This window comes from Eurypyga helias, unplaced genomic scaffold (assembly GCF_000690775.1).
Source record: "Eurypyga helias isolate BGI_N326 unplaced genomic scaffold, ASM69077v1 scaffold14248, whole genome shotgun sequence".
Taxonomy (NCBI): Eukaryota; Metazoa; Chordata; class Aves; order Eurypygiformes; family Eurypygidae; genus Eurypyga; species Eurypyga helias.
This window is the reverse complement of record NW_010268987.1, coordinates 4017-28400: the sequence shown is the minus strand read 5'-3', so window position 1 is coordinate 28400 and position 24384 is coordinate 4017. Positions and strand designations below refer to the sequence as shown.

Here is a 24384-nt window from a genome sequence, read left to right as displayed (position 1 = left end):
TTAAGGTCTCTTCCAACCCAAAGCCGCCTATGATTCTGTGATTCAACAAATGACCTATATCTCACTTAAGCACATGTCACTCAGTGACTACAGAATTATTAATCATATTCTGAGGGATCTAACTTCTCTTTTGGTATTGTCAAATTTCTTTATCTTGCTTTCGACTTTCTATTAAAGGAGATAAACCAATCCAAGAGTCACATTCATCATAAAACTTATCCATTTCAGATAAAGATCTCAGACACAATTACTAGAGACTGATTTTGAAACATTCTTCTATGTATTATTCTGAGAGTGAAAAAGTACCAGTAAAATTTTACCAGAAAAAGAACTGGTAAAATTATTAGGCACCGAAATAAGTGATCTGGTTACAAATCCATGTTATTTCTAGTCAATGTTTTTCATTAATTCCACCTTCTGAAGCACATGAAGTAATGTGTTCTTTCAGGATATATGATCTTACAAGTCCACCAATGAGTGAGAAGATTGTTAATGATACGTAGAAATAGTCTCTTCATGATTTTATGATGCTAATTTATAATTTTTAATACGTTATTAAACTACATTTTTGACTTTTCCCCTTGCATAAAGTATCTCAAATTTTATACAGGTTATTTTATAAACTGCCAATATGTTTACCTTTCTCATTTTAAAGTTAACTGTGACCAAAAGGTAATTGATAACAATAATCGCAATGTTAAAGACCATTTCATTATCATGTAAGTTTGCTCCTTCACATTCTGAAGTAAAAAAAAAAAAAAAAAAGATAGACATCTTCCACTTACATGGTTCAAAGCAACAACAGTAGTTTTAATTCCAGGGAAGGCTCACTTTCTAAAAATTCTTTTGGGTTCAAATAATCTATAATAATATAAATTTAAATAAACATCTAAATTTAAAATAAACTCCTAATGCATAAACTGCCAGAAGAACTTCTACTTAACTGGTACCACAAAAACAAATTAAGGAACTGTAAAGCAAAACTAGTATTTACATTAAGTTACTTTGTTAGGTAAATACACACCTTAAGACTACCAAGATCCAGAAGTAGTAGATTTGATGTACAGTCATAGAATCCTTTTTGTGGAACAATAATGTATGAAGCCATGAGGTTAATTTTGAGGTCAAGAACTTTCTGGGTTTCAATAACATACAACAAACCTGAAAAAGTACATAATTAATAAATACAAACAAAGTAACCCACACAGAAGCTATAGAATTAAAAAGAATTTTTAAAGCAAAATTCAGGTCTAACTTCAGTGAGCGGTGAAAGCTACATAAATAAGTTCAATTGGAGGTACAAACACTCTCCGGAGTTCTTCTGAACTAATAATTATAGGTAGTCTTTAAAGAAGCACCAAGTAGATAAACTGATAGCAAACAACACTAATGAACAACTAGAGACAGCAATATGACACATGCAAATCTAAAAGTTTCATACTGAGCAGAGATGCAATAGAAAGAACTGCAGAACTAAGAAAAACTGGAATGTGTACTGCCCATTTGGCAATTCCTGAGTCAAACCACTGTGTTCTGTAGATTCAGAAGTTTCTTTGTTCTAAAAGTACTTATTTGGAGTATCCAACTGCACTGGCCAAACTGCTAGTGTTGTTACTACTGAGATACCAAAGTTTACACTGATTTTGCTGACAAGCATCTCCACTTTGAGATGCTGACAACCAGCAAATACAAGGTCTTCCAAAAATTTTGTTTAAAAATCATGTGATTACTTGGGAAATTCGGACTGCCAGCATATTCAAGATCAAATTCTGGGTTTTTGCTCATCTGAAGAGGAATGAATGGTCTTGCATCAAGTTAGCACTGAAAACTGCCTTAGGATGCAGCCACAACCCATTAAATATTTACTAGGTACAACAAGCTGGTGACCACAGAATTAAAGATAATAAATTATGAAGATGACAGCATGACAGTGCAGCACACTTACACTGGTAAAAAAGCAATTAAAACTGTTCCAACATCATCAAAGGATGTCCTACCAACAGTAGAGCTCGACTAGTCAAATAAGAACTGGATAGCAACCACATTTCAGGATTTGTAAGAAAAAGTAATTTGTATTAATAAAAAGATATATTTTCAGTTTTCAATGTCTAACTATTTGAATGATATAGAAGTTAAAAAAACCCCACTTTTTTCTTTTATTTAGCAAGAGAATGTGGTTGAGTCCACAGATTAAAAGTCTGGGAAACCAAGATTTTGTAATGTCATTTAGTGGTGCTGAAAATTTTAACTACGTTGGTGTAGCAAGTTCTTTCACTTCTGCAGTTTGCAGTTCCTCAGTATTATCTAACTACATTCTACTGCTTGAAAGAAAGTGTTAAGAATTCTTTCCTGAAAAGGACTAAGTCTGAACATAGTAACTATATTGATATGAATCTGGTTTTTTTGGTTTGCATTTGTCCAGGTTTTTTAATTTTGCTTCTGAGATCAGCCTAGTTCCTGCAACAGAACGCTCTGCAGATCAAATCTTCTTCCCCTGGTAATTATGTAAGACTCAGCCAAGATTTTACAAGCAATGCACAGCCTATTTTTAGAAGTTTCCATCAAGCATGGAACAAGCTTTTAGATTACCATGGGAAACTCAGCATTCTTGTGAAGGTAAATATCACTGGATATACCTCAAAAATAACACTATGCCTAAATTATTATAGACACATACCATGATTTCACATTTCCACAAAAACAAATCATGATCAGAACCAGAGTATTCGGTGGTAATAAGCACAGAACCAAACATATTGAATCTAACCAAATTCTCATCAAATTAATCTCAGGAATGAACTGTGGTATCAATATATGCAGTATTCCTGGAGAAGTTTCTGATAAAATAGACAAGCAAGTTGATCCACCTAACTTTGAATGATTAATCTCACATTCATCTTTAAACAGTTCAGCTGAAGAACTAATGAATAGAAATGTAACTGATGGTTCATTTCATCCCTGATAACTTGATAAAAGCAATCAATTAAATAATACATTATGCCTGAGTTCTCCAACTTTTCACTTATCACTATTTGGATTTTCTAAATGTATGATTTAAATATTAAGAGGTTAACACATTTAAATGAGGTTAAAAAAAAATTCGTTTTCCTTCACTTTTAAAAAAGTGAATATATGAATTCTCCCCTTAGCATCCAGTTGTGAAGCACTGGAACAGGTTGCCCAGAGAAACTGTGGATGCCCCATCCCTGGAAGTGTTCAAGGCCAGGCTGGATGAGGCTTTGAGCAACCTGGTCTAGTGGAAGGTGTCCCTGCCCATAGCAGGGGGGTTGGAACTAGATGGGCTTTAAGGTCCCTTCCAACCCAAATCATTCTATGATCCTCTCATCCACAGCCAAGAGACAGGACACTGCACTAGACACACCTCTGATCTAGAAAGCCTCAGACATCCTTACTGGAACAAAATAATTCCACAGATCTCAGTGTTAGTCTTAAAAGTATTCACCATTTTCATTCATGTGTCAAAACATAATACCTCTAGAGATAAACAGCTAGGATGAGATGAAAACTACAGGAATGGCTTTAATGCTGAGTAACTAGAAGACAGATAAATACAGTTTATGAGACTTGGTCTGATTCAATCCAGATAAAAATCAACATTCAGCTGGGAAGAAACTGGAAAACACCTATACAAAGTCAGATAGTGTCCCGAAAAGCAACAACTCTGGAAAGAACTTCAGGCTTTCATTAGAGGACTAACATGTCAGTAACTGTTTTTAAAGAATGAGACTATTAAGTCCATTTAAATACTCAGATGAACAAAACAGACAAGTTGATAGTAACAAACTGTTTTTAACTCTGCATGGTGTACAACAGAATAAATACTGAAATACTACCTCAGGGTGTGGAGCATATTTTACAGAGGAAGATGAAGTTGAAAAAGATACATAAAATTATCCAATACCTAGCACAAGTGCTTTGTAATGAGAATTCAATTTATTTAGGTGTTCTGTTAGAAAGCTATGACTTTGGATCCATGAATCACCATATGAAAAATATTTTTTCATAATCCTAGAATCTAAGGTTTGTCCAAGTGTACAATCAGAAGAGCATGCAGCACTTGCCTGTTGATGTTTTTTCACGGAACTCTTCCAACTTCATCAGAGTTGCTGATGTCAGTTGCTCTAAATGTACCTCTTTTGGAGGCCTGAAGAAATCCACTAAGCTATTTATTGTCATCTGTTAAAATAAAGCAAAAATAATACATGGCAAATTTACTATTAAGTACATTTTTTCAAGATTTGTAACTTATACAAATATTTACTTACTGCATCATATACTATTTCCAGTGGCTGTGATTCTATTCTAAGCCTCTGATCTGCTTTCTCATCCAAAGGATTAGTCTCAAACATTATGCTTAGAAGTGAGGTACTCTCATCTGAATAGACTGTTCGAGAAGATAGGAGACAGGGTATACACTTTTCTCGAGACATGCCTGTAACTTCAAGTGAGGTAATTCTTGTTTCAAATCTGTAAAGAAAGGTAAAGCAGTTCAGATGTAATATCCACCTGGCTAGGTACAATGACATGGGAAGAGTATAAAGAATGAGCTGACAGAAAACAAACCAAAAAAACCAATACACCAAACAAACAACAAATCTCTACCCTACCTTAAATATAAATAGCTTAGTCTAAGGATATAACACATATCACTGTGTTGGTTTCCATTCTTTTACCTTTTGTGTCTATTAGCCACCCCTGAGTAAATAAGAAAGGGGCTCCAAATTATTCACTTCATACACTTTTCATTAGAACAGGTGTCAGGGAAGGGGAGACACATGCAAATGGCAGTTCCATAGTATGAGCTCAGGAATTACATGGTAGAGTTTATACTGGGGAAGAGAGATACAGCAGAGAGGAAATGGTTCTAGTGCAGAGGAATAAAAGTAACACCACAAGAGGAGCACAAAGTTGAACAGCCTCATTACTCTGTATTTTTTAGTGTTGGATTTTTTTTGTTCCCTGCCCCAGTTTGCTGTTCACCTCTTTAACAGTTCTCAGTGGAAGATCTTTCTCTCCCTACACTCCAAGGGAAGTGTTTCACTGTAAAAATGTAACATTTTCTTCCACATTTCTCAGTAGGACAGCATTAACACCACCATTTAAGATGCACAGGCGAACAAACAGAAAAGCCACAAGCAAAAAAATTCAGAAAGTTATGCATAAAACTTCACAAGATCAAGAGTGTCTTAACATCATGCATAGACTATACTAACATGTTCTGAAGCAGAGGGGACAAGGTTTAAAACAGAAAGGCCACCCTCCCCTGGAATTTAAGTCTTTACATTTGAAATTAACGTAAAGTATTTCGTATCACTGCTATTCATCATCTACTGGGAGAGCACAAAACTAAGCCAAAATCATCAGTCACAGCCTTCTTCTGCAAATCTAAAAGCTCAACTGAAAACTCAAGAACTTTTCAGCCATGCTAAATGCCTATCCACAGGTGGTTATGAGAACACCCTGCTCAGACCAAGTCTCAAAAGGAGTAACAGCAACTTTTTAAAGCAAGAAACAAGCTAGTAACTGGATTGCTTGTAATAACAATACAATGAAAAAAGGAGAAAATCCACATTGGCAACAAAAATTCTGAAGATGGAGAAAACTTATTCATGTAAACAGTATCTATTCAATTTGTCATCAGCTGCAGGATGATTCTGTTCCCAAACTGGACAAGAAATGACAATGAAAAATGGAAGTTAAGCATCATAACATAGCCTTAAAATTCCTATTACCCATCATTTCATGAGCAGCAAAAGAAGTTTGACAGAGAAAGTTCACCTTATTGCTTGTGCACCTGGTCGCTGGGTAAATACTGTACTCAAGCCAGCTAATGCAAATTCTACCAGCTTGGGAGTTTGCTTGTTTTCTCTTAGTGATATAGACATGCTTAATAACTTCACAGAGAACTTCATGGCTTCATACTAGGAAAAACAACAACAGTGGATTATAAAATATTAATACACCTTTCAATACAGTTTATGACATTATGAAAACCACAAACGCCAGTTTGATGCTATTTTCCTAGTGCTCTAAATAGCATGTATCATAGCTGGTGTGAAAGTCATTCCCAAATAGTCATTACAAAGGGGCAGGAGTAGAGTAAGAGTGTATGTCTTTGATAGCTCTACACCACATTCTGAGACAAAGAGCCTCTAACAGATCTGAAAGGCAGTCCATTGTACCCTGCATGGTATCTCAGACAAAGATGACTTATCAGACCATTTCTGAATGGTTCAAAAAAGTTGCTCTTCCTCACCACAGTTCTTCAACTACCTCATTCCTTCTATACTCACCTTCTCTCCCTCAACTGCTATCATTCATATTTAAGATTCCAGTGAATCACTTAGTGCACTTTCTTAAAAAGTTTCTGAACATTGTAAGACCGTACGATGCATTTCATAACTTAAACTACAATACACTACTTCTATGATTTTATTTTAGCTTAAGCAGGAAAAATTTCCTTCTGAAGTCTTCCAGAATATCCAAAGTAAGCTCTGTAACGACTCTGTTGAAACTACAACTAAGGATAGTGTTACACACAAAGCCAGCAAAGCTGTCAGAGTAACACTCAAATATAGAAACAGAGCTTCAAGTAATTTTAGAAGTGGTTCTTATCATCTTTAGATTTTTATGAGTAGATAAAGCTACCAATTGTTCAGTTATGACCTACTGATTTTGGAAGGGTTGGATCCACAGCTGTTGCACTATATCCAATTGCTGCATAAAGTTTAGCCTTCTCTTCACGGGTCATCAGCTCTTCAAGACCTGTCACGTTGACAGAGGTTAGTTAAAGTCAGTATAGGTATCTGAAAAATGCAAATACCATTACACTTTCCAGAGCCTGGTAGCTCCATAACATAGAGTAGATACTGTCAACATCATCCTGAATTAGTAAAAGCAAAAACTCTACGGTTTAAAGCAAAGTCTTAAGCCTCCTAAAGCATGCTTTAAAATGCAGTTATACTTTTATTCTGACCTATTTCCTAGCTAGCTAACAACAGAAGTAGCCTTTTTTATTTACTTTCCATGTTCCACAGCCTTTACTAAGTGCCTTCTACTTAAGGGGCTAAAACTCCAATACACTGCATGAAATAGCCAAGTTCCAAAATTAATGGAAGTAAAATTGTTTACATTCCAAACTGCTACTGTTTTCTAGCACTTTTTTCAGGTCCCCATACACAGTACACCAGGCAGACAAATGCAAAAACTGTGGCAGGAGACAGCACAAATGGAATACAGATCAGAAAGATCTATGAAAGGAATTTTAAGACACCTCTGTAACATGCAATTAACAACATCAGCAAAAGAAGGCTAAGAGAAAATGTAATTGTCAAAAAACCAATAGCCTAAGTATTAAACTAATTCAAGTTTCCATTGCTAGGGACCTACTGGTCTAATAAATCATTTTTAGCAACAGAAACAATACCAATAAATGAACATACTTGAACCCTTTACTTCTTGGTTTTGTTCATCCTTTTTTTCACCTGACCAGCTCCATATCCAACTAAACCAGCCACCAGAATTTTCATCATCTTGCTTGACTCCTGGTCGGTAGATTTTTAATCCAGCCTTAGTTGCCTGAAATTTAAGAAAAGACTCAAACAAGTTATTTTCTTTATGCTTCTTTCTTCATTTTCCTAAGAAAAATACAGACCCAAGACATGCTCCAACATACCAAAACAGTATTATACAGCCACTGATAAGGCAACATGTTATTTTTCAGGGTTTTTTTCTTCTAACTCTTTCAAAGTCATTGCATCATTACACCAATTCTTACCTGCATAAAATCAACCACTTTTACAAACAAAAAGAGCAAGCAAAAGGTGGCTGATTAAGCCCATACATATTTCTTACATAGCAGATTGTCTCTCTAGCTTTTGCCACCAAAAAAAATTCCAGAGCATTATACAGTGTTCTGCATTGCAACAATGCACTTAAAAGGCATCATTAAAAATACATATTTGAGCAATTAAATAGCCAGCAGAGGCCAAATTTTAAGTGATCCCTGTATTTTCTCATTTCAAGATAGATGTCCAAAGCAATAATAATAATTTTTTAAAATCATTACTCTTGTAATAGAATATTTACTCTAAGGAATACGCAAGACTATTGCTGGACCTGATATAACAGTAAGGAAACCTTGCTTTCAACCACATTCATTATTTCAACAACTAGAGGATGTCCTGTCTGATGCCAGTGATGATTTCTGCTGGTTTCAGGCAGGGACAAGTCAGCCCACAGGGATTTTGTTTCATTCCATGGTAGGTCAGGCTCAGTGGTCAGGCTGGGTGTATGCACAGTTTTGAAAGGTGCGAAAAAGTGGCCCTGAGGGGAAGGATCGTTAAGGCTTTTGGGCTAGCTGATAGCTGTGTCGTTCCTCATTCCATTAGCAGAGAAGCAGGTTCTTTTTTTAGGGGGTTGGCAGGTTTTTTTCTCCATGCTCTCTCAGGCTCAGGGGTTTTTCTCCCTGTTTTTGGGCTCGGAGATTTCTCTCCACTCAGATTTGTTCACTGCTTTTGGGATCTGTCTGTGTGTCAGTCGGCAGGTGGTGAAATACTGTATCACATGTGCTATTTTCTATTGGTTTAATTACTTAGTAGTAGTAGCTTTGTTAGTATCACTGTAAGTTTCATATATAAGTACCTTATATATATATATGTGTGTGTGTGTGTGTAAAAGACATACATACAGTTCTATATAAATAGTTCTTATCTCAACTTTTACGAGCTTTTCTTGGTTTTTTTTCCTCTGACTTTTACTCCTTCACTGGCAGGGGGAGGAAGAGATGACAGAGCAACTGAGTAGTACTTAATTGTCAGGTAAGGCTAAATCACTACATGATTCCAATACAGGCTCCTCACAAAGTGCAAACTACATCCAGATTTGACTACTGAAAGTTTGATATAAGCAATGCTAAATAACCTCAAGAGATCTAAGAGACAGAGGAATTCTCAAAACTGTAGTGGGCCACACATACTTCTTCTTCATGACTAATATGATCCAAAAAATATGAACACTTGCAGGTAGGACCTGAATTTAAAGATCCTCTGGTGAATGTGATACCCAGAGTGTGTGAGACAAGGATCTCTCAGCAATCAAACACTCAAGTTGCCTCTGCCAAATAATTAGGGAAAACAGCTGGCTATAAGTCAGATCTTTGTAGGGACTTGTCACTTCTATTCACCTACAGGCCAATAGAATTCTTTGGGATCTCCCTCAACCTCCAAAAAGTAGCAGGAAAAAGATAAAACCAAAAGAAACTATTTGGTACAAGATAAATACATGTCAAGAGTTAATGAGAACTAAAACACCACAAAAACACTGTTCTCATGAAAAGCACTCCAATTCAGCCAAACAGCTGAAGGAGAGGGACATGAATGTGTCTTCTGGTTCTGCAAAAGTCTGGATAATGATCATGCAAGCATCCAAATCTGGGTTTACATAACAGACAACTTGGAGGGGGGGGAGGGGAAAATCACATTTATGGATTCCTGTTCAGAGTTTTGATTTAGAAGCACCGTATCTATAGCTGCAGCAATTACGTTCATACCATACTTAATAGACTCAAAAAAATCAAATATATTTCAATCACTCCCGTAAGACATGACTGACATTCATGAAGTTTAATTATCAATACATTCAGATTCTAAACTTCATATTCTGCTTAGTCACATTTATTACTAATGCAGAAAGACCACTTGACAGACTTCAGAAAACCTACATAGCATCATTTTACTCTCCTGGAATGATTCTCTGACACTACACTGAAAACTGAGCAGTACACTAACCTAACAAAAACAAGGCTAACAAATTAAGTGTAACTACTCAAGTTGCATTATCTTGCTAATTGTGATTATCTACTTAAATATATTCTGCATTTGCTGTATTCTGAATAACAGATGCAAACAGTAACAAAAGGTCAACATACTACATGTACAGGTGTTCAGCCTAAATAACACAGTAATCAGGAAAGAAAGGAATAACGTAATAGTCTAGGCTGCTGGGGGAGAGGGAGAGGGGAAAAAACCTGAACCTTTGGGTACAATCACTTCCAACTTGAATTAACTGTATCATCCTTTGACCATATTTTCCACAATATGTCTTCCTCACCAAAACTGGAAGTGAATTTATCCCAGGTAAGTTATTCTGAAGAAGCAGTATATGGAGCTATTTAATGTTTGCTTAATTACAAGCTGAAACTAACCATGCCTCATAACAGCAAACATGAAGTACAAGGAAAACAAAGACTATGATGCACAATTCAATCACTAGAACAATAATGCACGTCGCAGTTATTCTCAGACTGACTTAAACAATGACATTTTACCTCAACTTCTGCTTGTTGTCGTGCTAGAGTGATGTTAAAAATATCCAAGGACTTTTCAAATTCCTAGAAAGGAAGCGAGAAATCATATTCTGACAATTCCATTTGATTAGATTTCATGTCTCAGTATTACTGAAAGTGACAGCAAACAACTCTTGCAGTGCAACCCAAGTTAATTTGCTCAAGCTGAACACTTAGACATGGAAAAGAAAAGCACATTAGTTTAAGTTATTCTTCATTATAGTTACTAATTTAAAAAAAATTATGTAATATGTTTGTTAATACTACTCGGAGAAAGGTACTGATGAAGTCGCAAGTCTGGCCACCGAATATTTTAATTTAACTTGCACTGACTTTGAAACACGTAAATATTTAGGTTTAAGAAAACAGCAAGATTAACAGAATTTAAGCCTTTAATAGAAAATGGCTAACCTCCAACAATTTTACAATTTCTTCATTAGGTTTTTTTGCTGTTATTTTTGTTTTATACATCTCTTTGTATGTCTTCACTTGCTTCCTATGGTGCCGAATATGTTCCCATGACCACATTTGGAGCTTAGGTTGAACATTTACTTCAAGGATGCCATAAATAACGTATTTCCACCTAAAAGGAAGGACAAATGAACTATAGTTTCCTTTTTTTTTTAGTATATTGAAAAGACATCTAGAGCTATGCAAACTCCCACTAAAATCAACGTCAAGATGTGAAAGAATGAAATCCCATGTCTAATATCACACTTCTGATCAGTAGAGGAACATAGGGATCTTATCTTTTTTCCCTGACATGAAGTTGATGGCTTACCATTTCCTAAAATTAAAAAGTAACCTTATACATAAAGTGCCTACGAATATATGAATATGGTGTATGTGAATAACCAAAACATATTTGTAAAAATAATATGAAATCAAATCTCTGACATCTGTGTCGAAAAGGTTTGACTAATTTTAGATAATTGCTATATTCTTGTAATAGTACCTAGCATATAATGTGGTCTCCTTCATTAAAACACAACTAGGGTATTAAAATTCTATCAGGCTTAAGTTTCTGATAATTGTCTTTAAGACAGCAAATGCAAGCTTTCAAACACTGTGTCCTCACCTTTGGTTTGAGGTCCTCATCAACGTCTTTTTTAATACTACTAGCTTAAGAAAAACAAACAAAAACAAAAGGGAAGACTTTGTTCCAGAAGGAGATGAATTCTAACCTCCTTAATAAAAAAGAAAAAAAAAACAACCAACAACAACAAACAATCCCTTGGTAATTATTTCAAATTAATACCTAAGATTATTTTCAAAGTCTGAAGTGGCCTACCATGTCTTGGCATTGTTGTGCAATGGAACATCAGGTCTGTACTTCCTATATGGCAGATTTCGAGTCATCATATCAATAGACTCAAGAAGCTCCATAACACTGAAATACTAAAAAAAAAAAAAAAAAGAGAAATTATTCAAGCTGTTACTGGCTTGAAATACCACAAATCAAGCTTCTCCTTAAAAAGAAAATAATTTACACAAAAGAACAAGATTAAAATGTTAATTGATTCTGAATGTTTATTACGAAATTTCAGACTGCTTAAAAGTTAACTAAAGTTAGTTGCAAACAAACTTTTTTTACAACATTACATACAACTTCAGAAAAAGTCTGTACCTGTGGCTTATTGAATTCCACAGTTATATCCTGTAAATTTACATCTAAATCCATTTTGGGTGATGAAAAGTCAACATCAGATCGAGGATTCATAAGGAGTTTGGCTCTAGCTGAAATTGGACGGAATACTAAAAAAAGAAGTTGATATAAAAGGTGCTATTAAATTATTTAAGACTGCCATAAATGATACACAATATTTATGAGCTCAAGTTATGTCAGATTATTAATTTTAAAATGCTAGACTTCAAAACACAAAGACTTCTTCAAAGCAGCTTAAAGTATCATAAAGTCTATACTGAATTTCCAGTTTCATTCTGGCAACATTTATGGAATATTTCCATAACATTTCCTGTATGCAGTATTACATGGCAGACGTTTCAATTACTAGTTTTTATTTGCAACAAATCCAATTTTTTGGCTATAATATAAGCTACTTAAAGCACAATATAGTTTCAAACACAGCACTTATTTCACTATGATTCAAACCCTTATTCCATAAGGATATTTTTTAATGCTACTTATGTTTTTCACTGTTTGATAAATTACCTCACAACAGTAGATAAAACCAAACATTACACATTTCTAAATCCAAGTGAGCATGGAAGAAATCAATATGGCTCCTATGTAAAGCAAAGCACATCACATGAAAAATATTCACAGCAGAAACGTTTCCTCTGTTTCACAATTTGGCAGTATCGGGCATTCAATATAGCCTTCAGAAGCAACATTTAGTTAATTTTTTCCATCAGTTTCCACAACTTACCCAACAATAGGAGTTTCTGTATTACTTGAATTTGTGTAAATTGTATTTTTATCAAATAAAATTCCTCGATCTCAACAGAAATGCTGCTAGACCATCAACATACCGAATACTCAAAACTCATGTAAAGGTTCATTCAAGTGGAAACAGACATTTTTGCACAGTGAAACCACATATACACCAATCCACCTTTGTTTCATTTTAAGGCCTGTAATTCTTGTGAAGTTTACTTTATTTTTACCTACGTATTTTACATGGTAGCTTTTCTATTAATTTTCTCTCTGTATTTACTTTCTTATGTTTCATTTTTCATCCTTCCTCTGTGTATGCCTGCATTTAGACCAAATGACATCAGCAGACTTTGTGCTTACTACCTTTCTATCAATGTCTCAATTTGAAGAGCTGCTCTAAAAGAACCATAATTTCAGTTTACCACAGAATATCAGCATGATGCAATTTTTTATATATCTGCATCTTACGGCACTTAAGAATGTAAATCCTGAATCCTGCAATTTTGCATACAACCATTGTGAACTTCTATGTTAAGACCTAAAAACTGATGATGTTTAAACTCATCTTCTTGTAAAAAGAGTCAAAGCTAGCAACCAAAAACAGTAAGTCAGAAATCAGAATATATTACTAAGTAGTTTCCTGGCAGTCAAATAAACAGACACAAGAGGCTCCCTGTTTCAGGCAAAGGCAGCAATAAAAACCCATACCACTTCAAGGGGGATTCTGCCTTGTAAACAGTTACTACACAATCATAGGGATGCACATAAGAAATTAAAACTAGGCATTTTCCATACAATGAAAAGTAAACAACCACCACATTTGAGTAGAACCAAGAAAACTTTTGGACCAGACTAAGCAACACAGCTTGAAATATGGCAACACAAAGAAGTTGATGTTTCAGAGTTTTGAGATTACTATTTCCATCCCTAATGAAAAAAGAAACACTTCATATAAGGCAAGCGAGCTCAAAAAGATTAATCTGTTACTCACACCAATCTGATACACAAAACTTAAAATAAGGAATTAGCAATGGATGTGAACAATGAGGATTTATGTATGACATTCCATTACAATGATACAGGACTTAAGACTTTTGTCAAAGCCTTAAGGCTACAGATATGGCACAGTATTCACTGTCAGAGACATTCCTACAAGAGAACAAAACTGCACTCCTTATTAAGATTTTTGAAATAACAGCCAAAATAGCAACTTTTGCATTAAAAATTAGAAGTATACACGCACATTACAAATACAAATAAAATGCCACTTACCAAAATCATAACCTTCTGGAATCACATTGTGGCTGGCAACTCCCAGTTTTAAATTAACCTACATACACAGTGGAGTTAAAAGTAAGTTGCATTTTATTTCATGATAGTTTTAAAATATAAAATGTTAGCATTTTAATACAGGTTTCAGATCATTCCTCTGATACACAGTACAATTCAAAATATTCATCTTATCAACAGATTAAGCTTCTATTTTCAGTGAATAAAAATCACTGCACAGTGAGATGGCCATATAATACATCTAATTTGAAAGCTGGCAAAGGACTTTTTTGACATCCTAAGATGAGTGCTTTATTTCCAACACATAAACACCTTAACATTTACTATTTTTACTAAAAAATGTACTAGTAACAAGACAATTTGCCAGGACACTGACATAAATTGAAGGACAAATGAATGTGAACCAGGCTGCATCCTTCAGAGTATGAACTAGAATACAAGATGCATTATCTCATGCTTTACTGTCCTGGTTTTGGCTGGGATAGCATTAATTTTCCTCTTAGTAGCTGTTATAGTGCTATGTTTTGGATTTATGATGAGAATAACATTGATAACACGCTGAGGTTTTAGTTGTTGCTAAGCCATGTTTACACTAAGTCAAGGACTTGTCAGCTTCTCATATTGCCCTGCCAGACAGGACCCTGGGTGTGGTGGGGAGCTGGAGGGTCTGGGGGAGGCACAAAAGGTTTGGGGGCACACAGTCAGGACAGCTGACTTAAACTGGCCAAAGAGATATTCCACACCATATGACTTCATGATCAGTATATAAATTAGAGGGATTGCTGCTCAGGAACTGGCTTGGCATCAGCCAGCAGGAAATGAGCAATTGCACTGTGCATCACTTTTGCATATTCTTTTATCACTATTATTACTTTTCCTTCTTTTTCTGTCCTATTGAACTATTTCAGCTCATGAATTCTACCCCTTCCCTCCACCCTGATTCTCTCCCCCATCCCACTGTCAGGGTAGGGGGGAAAACCCATGACGAACAGCTCTGTGGTGTTTAGCTGCCTGCCAGACTAAACAGCCACATTGACCTACCAACGATTCTTCACAACCACCATGATAGAACATCTCTGATTTCACATTCCAGTAAGCAAAAAGGTTATCCAGCCGTACAAGCTGAAAATACAACAGAACATACGTATTAATATCTATGAATTTTAGATTAATAGTTTGGATTTCACAAAGTCTGGATGAATAAAAATATTCAATGTTTCTTGCAGGCTATACATCCTTTTATTTCAGAGCCTATACAGTTACACGTTTTTGTGATCTCACTTTCTGTGGAAAGAACTGTTAATAAAACAAGCTGAATTCAAGTTCCTTCTTTAGCATACAGTTTATACTGTACCTTGTAGAACAACTTAGCAGTTTCGTCATGTAAACATGGATTCCAATTCTTATCTGAGGTCTAAAATAAGAATTAAAGAAAGTTATTCTAGTATCTATAATACACCAACATTTTGTCGTCACTGAAACATACAGGGAAAAAAAAAAAAGAGAGTAACATCACCATAATTAAACCCCACTGAAAATAACAGGACACCGTAGAATCATAGACTGGATGGGTTGGAAGGGACCTTAAAGACCATCTACTTCCAACCCCCCTGCCATGGGCAGGGACACCTTCCACTAGACCAGGTTGCTCAAAGCCTCATCCAGCCTGGCCTTGAAGACATCCAGGGATGGGGCATCCACAGCTTCTCTGGGCAAACGGGGAAGAGCTGGAGGCACCAATCAGCCAGGAATACCCACCACACCAGCAGGCACCTAGGGAGCTAGGGGCTACTGCCCAGTCATGCTCCAGAGAGGATCAGAAGGTCTCAGCTCCTTCTGCGTAAGGCTCCCAGTGCTGCCAATCACCAACAGGGCCAAGAAGATATTAATGAGGAGATCTCATGACCCGATGGGTCGGAGACAGGAAGGGATGCATCTTCTGATTTAAAATGATTAAGCCATTACTGTAAGTGGAAACTTGATATGGCTACCTCCTTCCCAACAAAATACACATGTATACGTGCAGTGACTGACAGGCTGCACACAAGAACTGAAAGATTCTTTAAAGTTCTGTTTTCAGTACTGCAGATTGTTTTCAGAAAGAGATGAACAAGAGACTAGAATTCTTGTGTAATTCTGGAATTGCATTTTAGTATGAACCCAACAGAAACACTACATGCTATTACACTTCAAGACTAATATCCATTTCAAGAGAGAAGTAGTAAGAATACCAAAGCTTTTTTTCACTGTGCAAAACTGTTTAGGGGAAGGGGCTGGCAAAAAACTCCCAATGTGTTAGAAACAAGTATTCGTATGACAACTTTTTCATTCAAGAAAGTAACATTTACTTGGACATATTTTCTTTACGATTACCAGTTACACAGCGAAAGCTACTAAATCAGAACAGCTCAAGAGAATCAGCATATTGCTGCTATTAGGTAGTCCTCCAGAAAAAAAAAAATTACAGAGTCTATAATGATTACTATTAACACTTTAAAGCAGAGCTTGCAGATCATGATAGAACTGAGCTCCAGTTTGAAACAAGATGCCATCCTCTTTTTCCTTTCCAGTATCAAGTAGTAACTCCCTTTCCTGGAGATCATGGCAGTTTCTGTAAAATATTCACATGTTCTGAATAGCCCAAATCCAGCAAAGTCTGGTACTTAGCAACCACAAAATGCAGCAGGCAGAAGAATAAGAATTTCCTCCCAAGGTCTGTTTTAATGATAGCACTTTGTCTTTAATGGTACCCCTGCCACAATATTTATGCTAGATTTGATAAACCAAGCAGTTACCATTGTGCACTGCTCATGATTATAGGTATACTTTCATTAGACAGTATGTTACCAGACAACATAGTAATACACAGAAACACAACTCTGTATACATCAACATGCTTTTTAGATAAAAAATGACGTTACCTGCAAACTGAGATTCTGAAGTGAAATCCCAAATGACAAGGGGTTATTCCGATTTGTGATCTAATAGAGCAAGGGGAAAATACCAAAAAAGGATTATCTTATGCCCTAAATTTAGATTTGGAAGCAAATTGCTATATTATTTTTTCTTGTTGGCTAAAGATCTGACAACTATATCATCTGTGTATGCAATCATATAAATATCTTAAGGCTTTGGTATGACCTTTTTGTCAGTTTTCATTTTTAATTTTAAGACTAAAATTTCCAAACTTAACTAGGATTCTTTCAATGTGAAAAGCAAATAGGAGACAATAAATCAGCCAGGTTCCTAACTTCATGTTACAGTGAACAACCCCTTATTCTGGGATATACGAAAGTACTTACATCATCTTCATAGCGAATATGGATGTTGGAAATTTTCACCTGAAGATTTTTGATGACCTGAGTGACTAGTTTTTCTACAAAAGTGTCTTGTTTCTCTTCTTTCACTTTATCTAAGTTAAAGGAAAATAATTTCATATTTTGATTGTGTTAAAGAACTTTTAAAATTACAACAGGAAAAACAGAAACACAGTTTGTATGATAGATATTTAAGTTTTCTATTTAATTTTTCTTTATTTGTATAAAAGCTTGTCCTTTCAGTATAATCTAACACATATATATCCCCAGATTAGATGGCTTCAGCTTTGTTCCTGTTGCATGAAGAATCAGGTATCTCAAAAGTATGACTTGTACCCACTGATATTCAAGGTGGCAAACACAGATTTCTTGAAAGTACTTCAAGTTGAATTTAAGATAAGACTTAACATGTATCAAAGAAAAAATTAAACAGAATCATTAAAAAGATGTAAGCTTGAGAATTCTTTGCTACTGGAAACAACGTTAAATTGGTTCTTATGAAAGAAAATGTCAGGCAACATATAAGACAAGCATGCAGTATTTCAAAAGCCTTTTTAGATCAGCTCTCATCAGTTCTTAAACGTTTTTATTTTCAGGATGCCTGTTCTGAAATACTGATTGCAGCTACACCTGAAAAAAAGTCAGTAACTAATAGGTTTAAGTATCAAGAGGAAAACAGGAATCTAAAATAAAGAAATACATAGCATCACTTCAATCAGCTTTTCCCACTCTTACCTTGGTCAGCTATTTTCTGCTTTGCTTCCTCTATCCTTTGCAATTCCCTCTGTCTTGCTTCCAAAAGCTGCCTGGCTTCTTTTTCAGCATCATATTTGATGCCTAAATACACAGTGTAGAGAGGTATAATACAAAAAAAACCTTACACATTTTTGAAATATGCTGTTTCAAAAGCAGTAGTTTTCACATTTTGTTAGTGGTTACATAATAGCAGAAATTTAGGTGACTAAATGTAAACTACTGAAAACTTCCTCATTCCCATTATCTAACTGTATTGACTAGGAGTATCTACTAGGAATAAAGCTCATAGAAATAGAATCAGAGAATCACAGAATGGTTTGGGTTGGAAGGGACCTTAAAGACCATCTAGTTCCAACCCCCTGCCATGGGCAGGGACACCTTCCACTAGACCAGGTTGCTCAAAGCCTCATCCAGCCTGGCCTTGAACACCTCCAGGGATGGGGCATCCACAGCTTCTCTGGGCAACCTGTTCCAGTGCTTCACCACCCTCTCCGGGAAGTATTAGTATCAACCCATTCCAGATGATTCTGAAATCCCACCAATCTGTATTTTCTTCCCCCTCTACATTAACTTACTGGCTGTGGGCACAATAAGCAAATAAACTCCATCAAGAACTGCCTCAACAGGTTGAGTATAAAGGTTTTGCCATGGAATCTGTAGGTTAAGTTGACCTACAAACAAAAAAGGAAAAGGTTGAGGTATACAGTTACATAGTTGACCGGGGAAAAAAATATTAGAAAGATAATCAACATTATCCACAAAATCTCTGAACAATTATTATACTGGACAAAAACAACAGTGCATCTGAGTCAGATGTCCTTTGGGTTTTTGTTTTACACTGCACACAAGAGAAGATGAAGCAAATTTTTCCATGAGCTGAACTATTAAGTCTAAAGGGCCTCTCCTTACTCCTCTGAATTATATTCCTTCTTAACAGCAACCCCTCCCTCCTTGCAAAGCCACTGTAGCACCCTCATAAACAAGAGTCATGGGAAGCTCATATATGATCAGTCAGCTAAATATTCCCAAAAGCAGCACTTTTTAAATACATATTTTTCTTTTTCTGTGGAAGGGAGTCTTGAAGTAGTGTGTATGTTCTGTGAACATGGGGACCCTGAGGTTACAGCACCTCTCATTCTTCACACAAGTCCCAATTTTAATAAATTATGAAATCAGTCACAGGAAAATGTGACTGAAAATGTGACAGTTCTAGGGTAGATTTAAAGGAAAAATTATGGCTTTAGTCTCACTTTAAGAAATCACTAACTTTTATAGGACAATCCACCTGCAAAGAGAAAACTTTTTATATTACCAATAACAGGGAAGGATAGAAAGGGAAGTGGAAGGCAAAATCAGTTATGGAGTCTTGCTAAGACAAGGGATGAGATCCAGTCTTGCCCAGCTGCTCATCTTTCCTGTGTTGGATTCTCTTCTTATCAATACTGAAGTGATTAGGCAAGACTCCAGTATATTTTAACTTAATCAGTTCAGCTAAAGAAAAGAAGCTTCTTCAAACAGGTTTTTTTCCCCAAAATACACAAACTTCACAGAATACAAAACATGCAAGAAAACAAAGAAAATTGCTTACTTAAGGTGCATAGAGCCACTTGCAAGGAAAAGTAGTATCTTTAGTAACTCCTGCATGGATGTACAATAAAATGTAACTTACCGATATGTCCTGCTTTAACTTTAAATGGCACATCCAGCTGACTCTGAAAAAGTTTTAAAATATTTAAGTTCATTTCAGCAACTTGTGAAATGTTCCCATTAGAAGGAAAAAAAAAAAGATAACTTTAACAACAAATTTACCTTTCAACTACTAAAACAATCCATCCAATATAACAGAACAAGCAAGCGTTTGGTTACCGATTTAGACTGTTAAGCCATGCTAGACTAAACACGTTCCCAAGAGCAAGTTTCTAGCTTCATGAGCTATCAGGAAAAAAAAGTAGTCTTTCAGTATTGCTTTTGACTTCAACACATTCTTTTAGCAATTGCCAAGAGGTTGGTTTAAAAAAAAAAAAAAGCCAGCAAACATATTCACCTTTACAATTAATTAATCTCAAATAAGACAACCCACACAAGTGCACAGAAGGCAAAACAGTAACTTTTCACTTGAAAGACAGCATATCCTAAAATAAGAATAAAAAAGCACATACAATCCAAAACTTTGTTCAAGAACCGTTTTCTCGACAGTTTTATTTTCACTAACTTACCAGTGCATTTTCTTTTATTTCAAGATTCTTCAGTGCTACGGCTCCTAAAAGCAAAGAAGCCAATAAATAAAACTACAATAAGTAACTGTGATGCACGCTAAACATCCTGAAGTCTGAGTCAGTGGTCCCTGACCTGTGCTTCTTGAAAGCATGATCCATGCTTTCAAGATCCATGAAAGATCATGTTCATTCATGCTACAAAATAATATCCAAGATTTTCTCATGGAGCTTGCATGTCCATAGAAAAGAACTTAAAATTCTCCAAAATAAAAATGTGGAAATTACTGTCACATTTTGTAAGGACCCATTTTAAAATTAAAACTTTGCTTATTTTCCCTCGACCATCTGCTTCCTATGCTTGTGGAAATATAGCATAGATTTAGAGCGAATTTTTAGCCCTCAAAAGATCTTACATTTGCAAGCTGTATTTATAGCCTTATCTTATTTAGGATAATTCCTTGTGTCTAAAATAGAGAGGCATGGATTTGCCAGATATACCACTCGGTGGATAAGGAATTGGCTGGATGGTCACACTCAAAAAGAGTTGTGGTCAACAGCTCAATGTCTGAGTGAAGGAGACCAGTGATGAGTGGCATTCCTCAGGGATCAGTATTGGGAATGTTGTTGTTTAATACCTTTGTCAGCAACATGGACGGTTGGATCGAGTGCACCCTCAGCAAGGTTGGTAACGACACCAAGCTGTGTGGCGCGGTCGACACGCTGGAGGGAAGGGATGGCATCCAGAGGGACCTGGACAGGCTGCAGAGGTGGGCCACTGCCAACCTCATGGAGTTCAACAAGGCCAAGTGCAAGGTCCTGCACCTGGGTTGGGGCAATCCCAAGCACAAGGACAGGCTGGGTGGAGAATGGATCGAGAGCAGCCCTGAGGAGAAGGACTTGGGATACTGGTGGATGAAAAGCTGGACATGAGCTGGCAGTGTGACTATAACATACGATATGATTATAAAAGTTTATAGGAATCATCTAATTTTTAAATGTTTAACAAGAATAAATTCAGCGCCCCATAAACTCAGAAAATGTGAAATTGCAAGATGTGTTTTTACAATATACTTGACATCAGTTATTTGCCGTAATAGGGGAACATTGGAAGGGATCAGGAAACTCAAAACTTAAAACATGCACATAGACCGAACCAAAGTCTCCTGTAAGTTCTACAGGACAGATGAAACACCAGCAATGGTTCCCTTTGAATTGTTGTATTGTGTTAACACATGCAGCTGGAACAGACACCTGATATTGCTGAGCAGGGGCATAAATGAGATTCAGGAAACCAGAAGCAGATTACAGGCCTGAAAAGGAATGCAACTTGAGATTGCAAAAGAGAGTTGATTGACACAATAATGCCTTCTTTTTGGGGATGCAAGTTGGAAATGGCCAAATATATGGGGAGACAGTTATATACTGCTGTTCAAAGTATCACCAATTTTGGGAAACTGGAACCTAACTTCAAAAATTAATTCATTAGAACAGTTGTCTCAAGTTGCTGAACTGCTGTGGAAGAGCTGATCAGGTAAACTAATCCATCCATCCTGTAGTTCTCACAAAATACTTTGAAGTTTTTAATAATTTAATTTATTCATTGCAACAATTATCACTTTCCAGTAGAATTCTATACATCTAACATATGCCACCATCAGCCAGAGAAATACTACATGCAAAAAGATTTTTTTTGAGAGCTGGTAGTTCTGCTTTGAAACCTTAAAACACAAACACATTGACAGGAACATTACAACAGGGGAGGGGGCGGGGAAATCAAAGAAAACATTCCCAGCAGCAGTTTATCACTATTCTAGTAACTAAAACTAATCTACACAGTCTTTGTAGGTAATAACAAGTGAGAGTTTTCATACACCTTTGGATTTAATTCTGCTCTAAACTTATTCCCTGATAAAGCTGATCCTGTGCAGCCCATTTTAACACTCATTAGAGAAACTTTCATTATAATCATAGAATCATAGAATGGTTTGGGTTGGAAGGGACCTTAAAGATCATCTAGTTCCAACCACCCTGTCAAGCACACACCAAAAAAAAAAAAAAAAAAGGGAAGGAAAAGCATTTGCTTCTCCAAGAAGACATCACTAATTGTAATTGTACTCATGGCAAGTAATTGGCAGTGTACCAAAAATCAAAAGAGCATGGTATCAATACTGTCTCAAACAAGAAGGTTTTGACAATTCTACGTGAGATGTTGGGATTGGGAAGTATGGTAAATACTTCTTCACTGTTTTCCCTATACTTATGATTTTATAAATAGTAAGTCGAAAGATTTTAGTTAAAAACAATGGAAAAGACAGAAATCAGTAAAACTTCAATCATCTCAATTTTAGTATAAAATTACTGTAATACATACACTAAAATATCTCAGTTGACTTACAAAACTTTGACTGAGGGTTTGACCACTGTGAATGGACTATCAAAACAAACAAAACAATACCACTGAAGCACTATGTTTTGTACATTCATACAACTTTTCTTTTTCCTACACTTGAGAGTGAAAAAAAGAGACTGACTAAGCACTGCTGCAAGTAAACACGAACTATTTCTGAAGTCACAACACCTCAACTAGCAACCAATCCTAACACTCATGATTCACAACGCAGTAACTGACCGCATTATTGTTCTCTTTCACTGCCAAAATTTAGTCTCCACTCACTCATCTGTTTCACCTGCAATGAAACACAGCTCCAAGTGCAGCTGCACTGAGTCCTGCCTGTTCTGCTGGGGGAGCGGGAGAAGCCCTTGCAAACAGAAGCAGAAGGGGGAAAAGGCCTGTTACATAGCTACTGAATTTTACTGTTCTGAAGCACTGCCAATGGATTTTAATTGCAAGAATTTCAAAATACATCAAGATTTGATTGTTTGGTTTTGTTGGGTTGTTCGGTGGTTTTCTTGGGGGGTCAGAGGGTGGGTGGTGTTGAGTGTTAGGTTGGGGGTTTTTTGGGGGGGGTTGGGGAGGGTGTGTCCCATTCTGGGATCAGTTGGATATTTCTTTGACAACAGAAACGCATCCAGATAAAACCCAATCTGATAGCTTAAAAAATGCCCAACTAAGCAACCTTGAAACTGTATATACATGAGGTTGGAGTTGTATAAATATCTGGGGTTAAACATGCAGGTTAACAGCCAGAAGTACAATAAAAGCCAGAATGTTTATAAATACCTATAGCACGCTCTAGGATTTATTTAGGCTATATAATAAAAGCAAATTCTTAGCTTTACTGATATCTGGACATTGTAAGTAAGTCAACAAAACCAAATACTTGCCAAAATACTAGAAGAAATAGGTATATAGTTTTTAGATACTCAAAATAACTTCATGAATTTGAGTGCATGAACCGACATCTACTACCGAGGACTTAGCTCGAAAACTAAGGTAACATTCAGTAAACCATTTTACCAAAAGAGGCCTAACTGAAATTTTGTTATGGATGTCAACAGAAGTTAGAGGGTGAAAAAAAAATATTCCTTATAAAAATCCTGCAGATTTAACCTATGTATTAACCACATCTCTGCTGTGTTACAAATAAAAACAGGGGGGGCTGTGTGTGGGGCAGAGAAGGCAGGTGGGAGAGAGACATGAAAGATGATAGGCATCAGAAACTGAAAATACCTCAGATATTCTCTCAGCAGTACCCAACACTCCTGCTCACATATTTTAACAGAATTTCTGCTTTTTGGCAACATCATTGTCAGCTTGTGAACCCCTTTGATCGCTTTATACAAACTTCTGCCTTTGCCAGTTGTTTCCCACTTGTGTTTGTGCTGTTAATTATTTCTGTTTAAGCATACCTTCTGGAGACAAGGTGTAAATCTTTGAGGATCACAGCATCTGCCAAATACCTCCTCTACTGACATTGTCAAACAGGTGATAAAAGGCAGCAGAAACTACTAGATATCCTTCAGTCCTCAGTCAATTAAAATTACTAATATAGAAGGGTGGGATGGCACCTGCTATACCTAGACAAGGCAAGTATGCTGAAGTAGTCCACTTTCATTATACTGAGCGTAGCCAGAAAGGGG

The 24384-nt window shown here is 36.2% G+C and overlaps 1 protein-coding gene across 1 annotated transcript in view; it reads right to left on the bottom strand.

The window, feature by feature from the left end:
* Positions 1–1024: 1024 nt before the first annotated feature.
* Positions 1025–24384, bottom strand: part of LOC104514312 (vacuolar protein sorting-associated protein 13A-like) — a gene marked incomplete at its 3' end in the record, with an annotated part of 23444 nt that continues 84 nt past the window's right edge. Inside the window, exons 2-20 of the mRNA XM_010157945.1 lie at positions 20344–20387; positions 19797–19839; positions 18703–18798; positions 18107–18208; positions 17357–17466; positions 16976–17035; positions 15409–15468; positions 15096–15176; positions 14037–14094; positions 11994–12121; positions 11658–11764; positions 10778–10949; positions 10349–10411; positions 7464–7599; positions 6692–6786; positions 5800–5942; positions 4287–4488; positions 4083–4197; positions 1025–1161 (exon numbers count right to left, since the gene is read on the bottom strand). Coding sequence (XP_010156247.1) covers positions 1025–1161; positions 4083–4197; positions 4287–4488; positions 5800–5942; positions 6692–6786; positions 7464–7599; positions 10349–10411; positions 10778–10949; positions 11658–11764; positions 11994–12121; positions 14037–14094; positions 15096–15176; positions 15409–15468; positions 16976–17035; positions 17357–17466; positions 18107–18208; positions 18703–18798; positions 19797–19839; positions 20344–20387 — 1952 coding nt within the window. The remainder of the gene's footprint in view (positions 1162–4082; positions 4198–4286; positions 4489–5799; positions 5943–6691; positions 6787–7463; positions 7600–10348; positions 10412–10777; positions 10950–11657; positions 11765–11993; positions 12122–14036; positions 14095–15095; positions 15177–15408; positions 15469–16975; positions 17036–17356; positions 17467–18106; positions 18209–18702; positions 18799–19796; positions 19840–20343; positions 20388–24384) is intronic.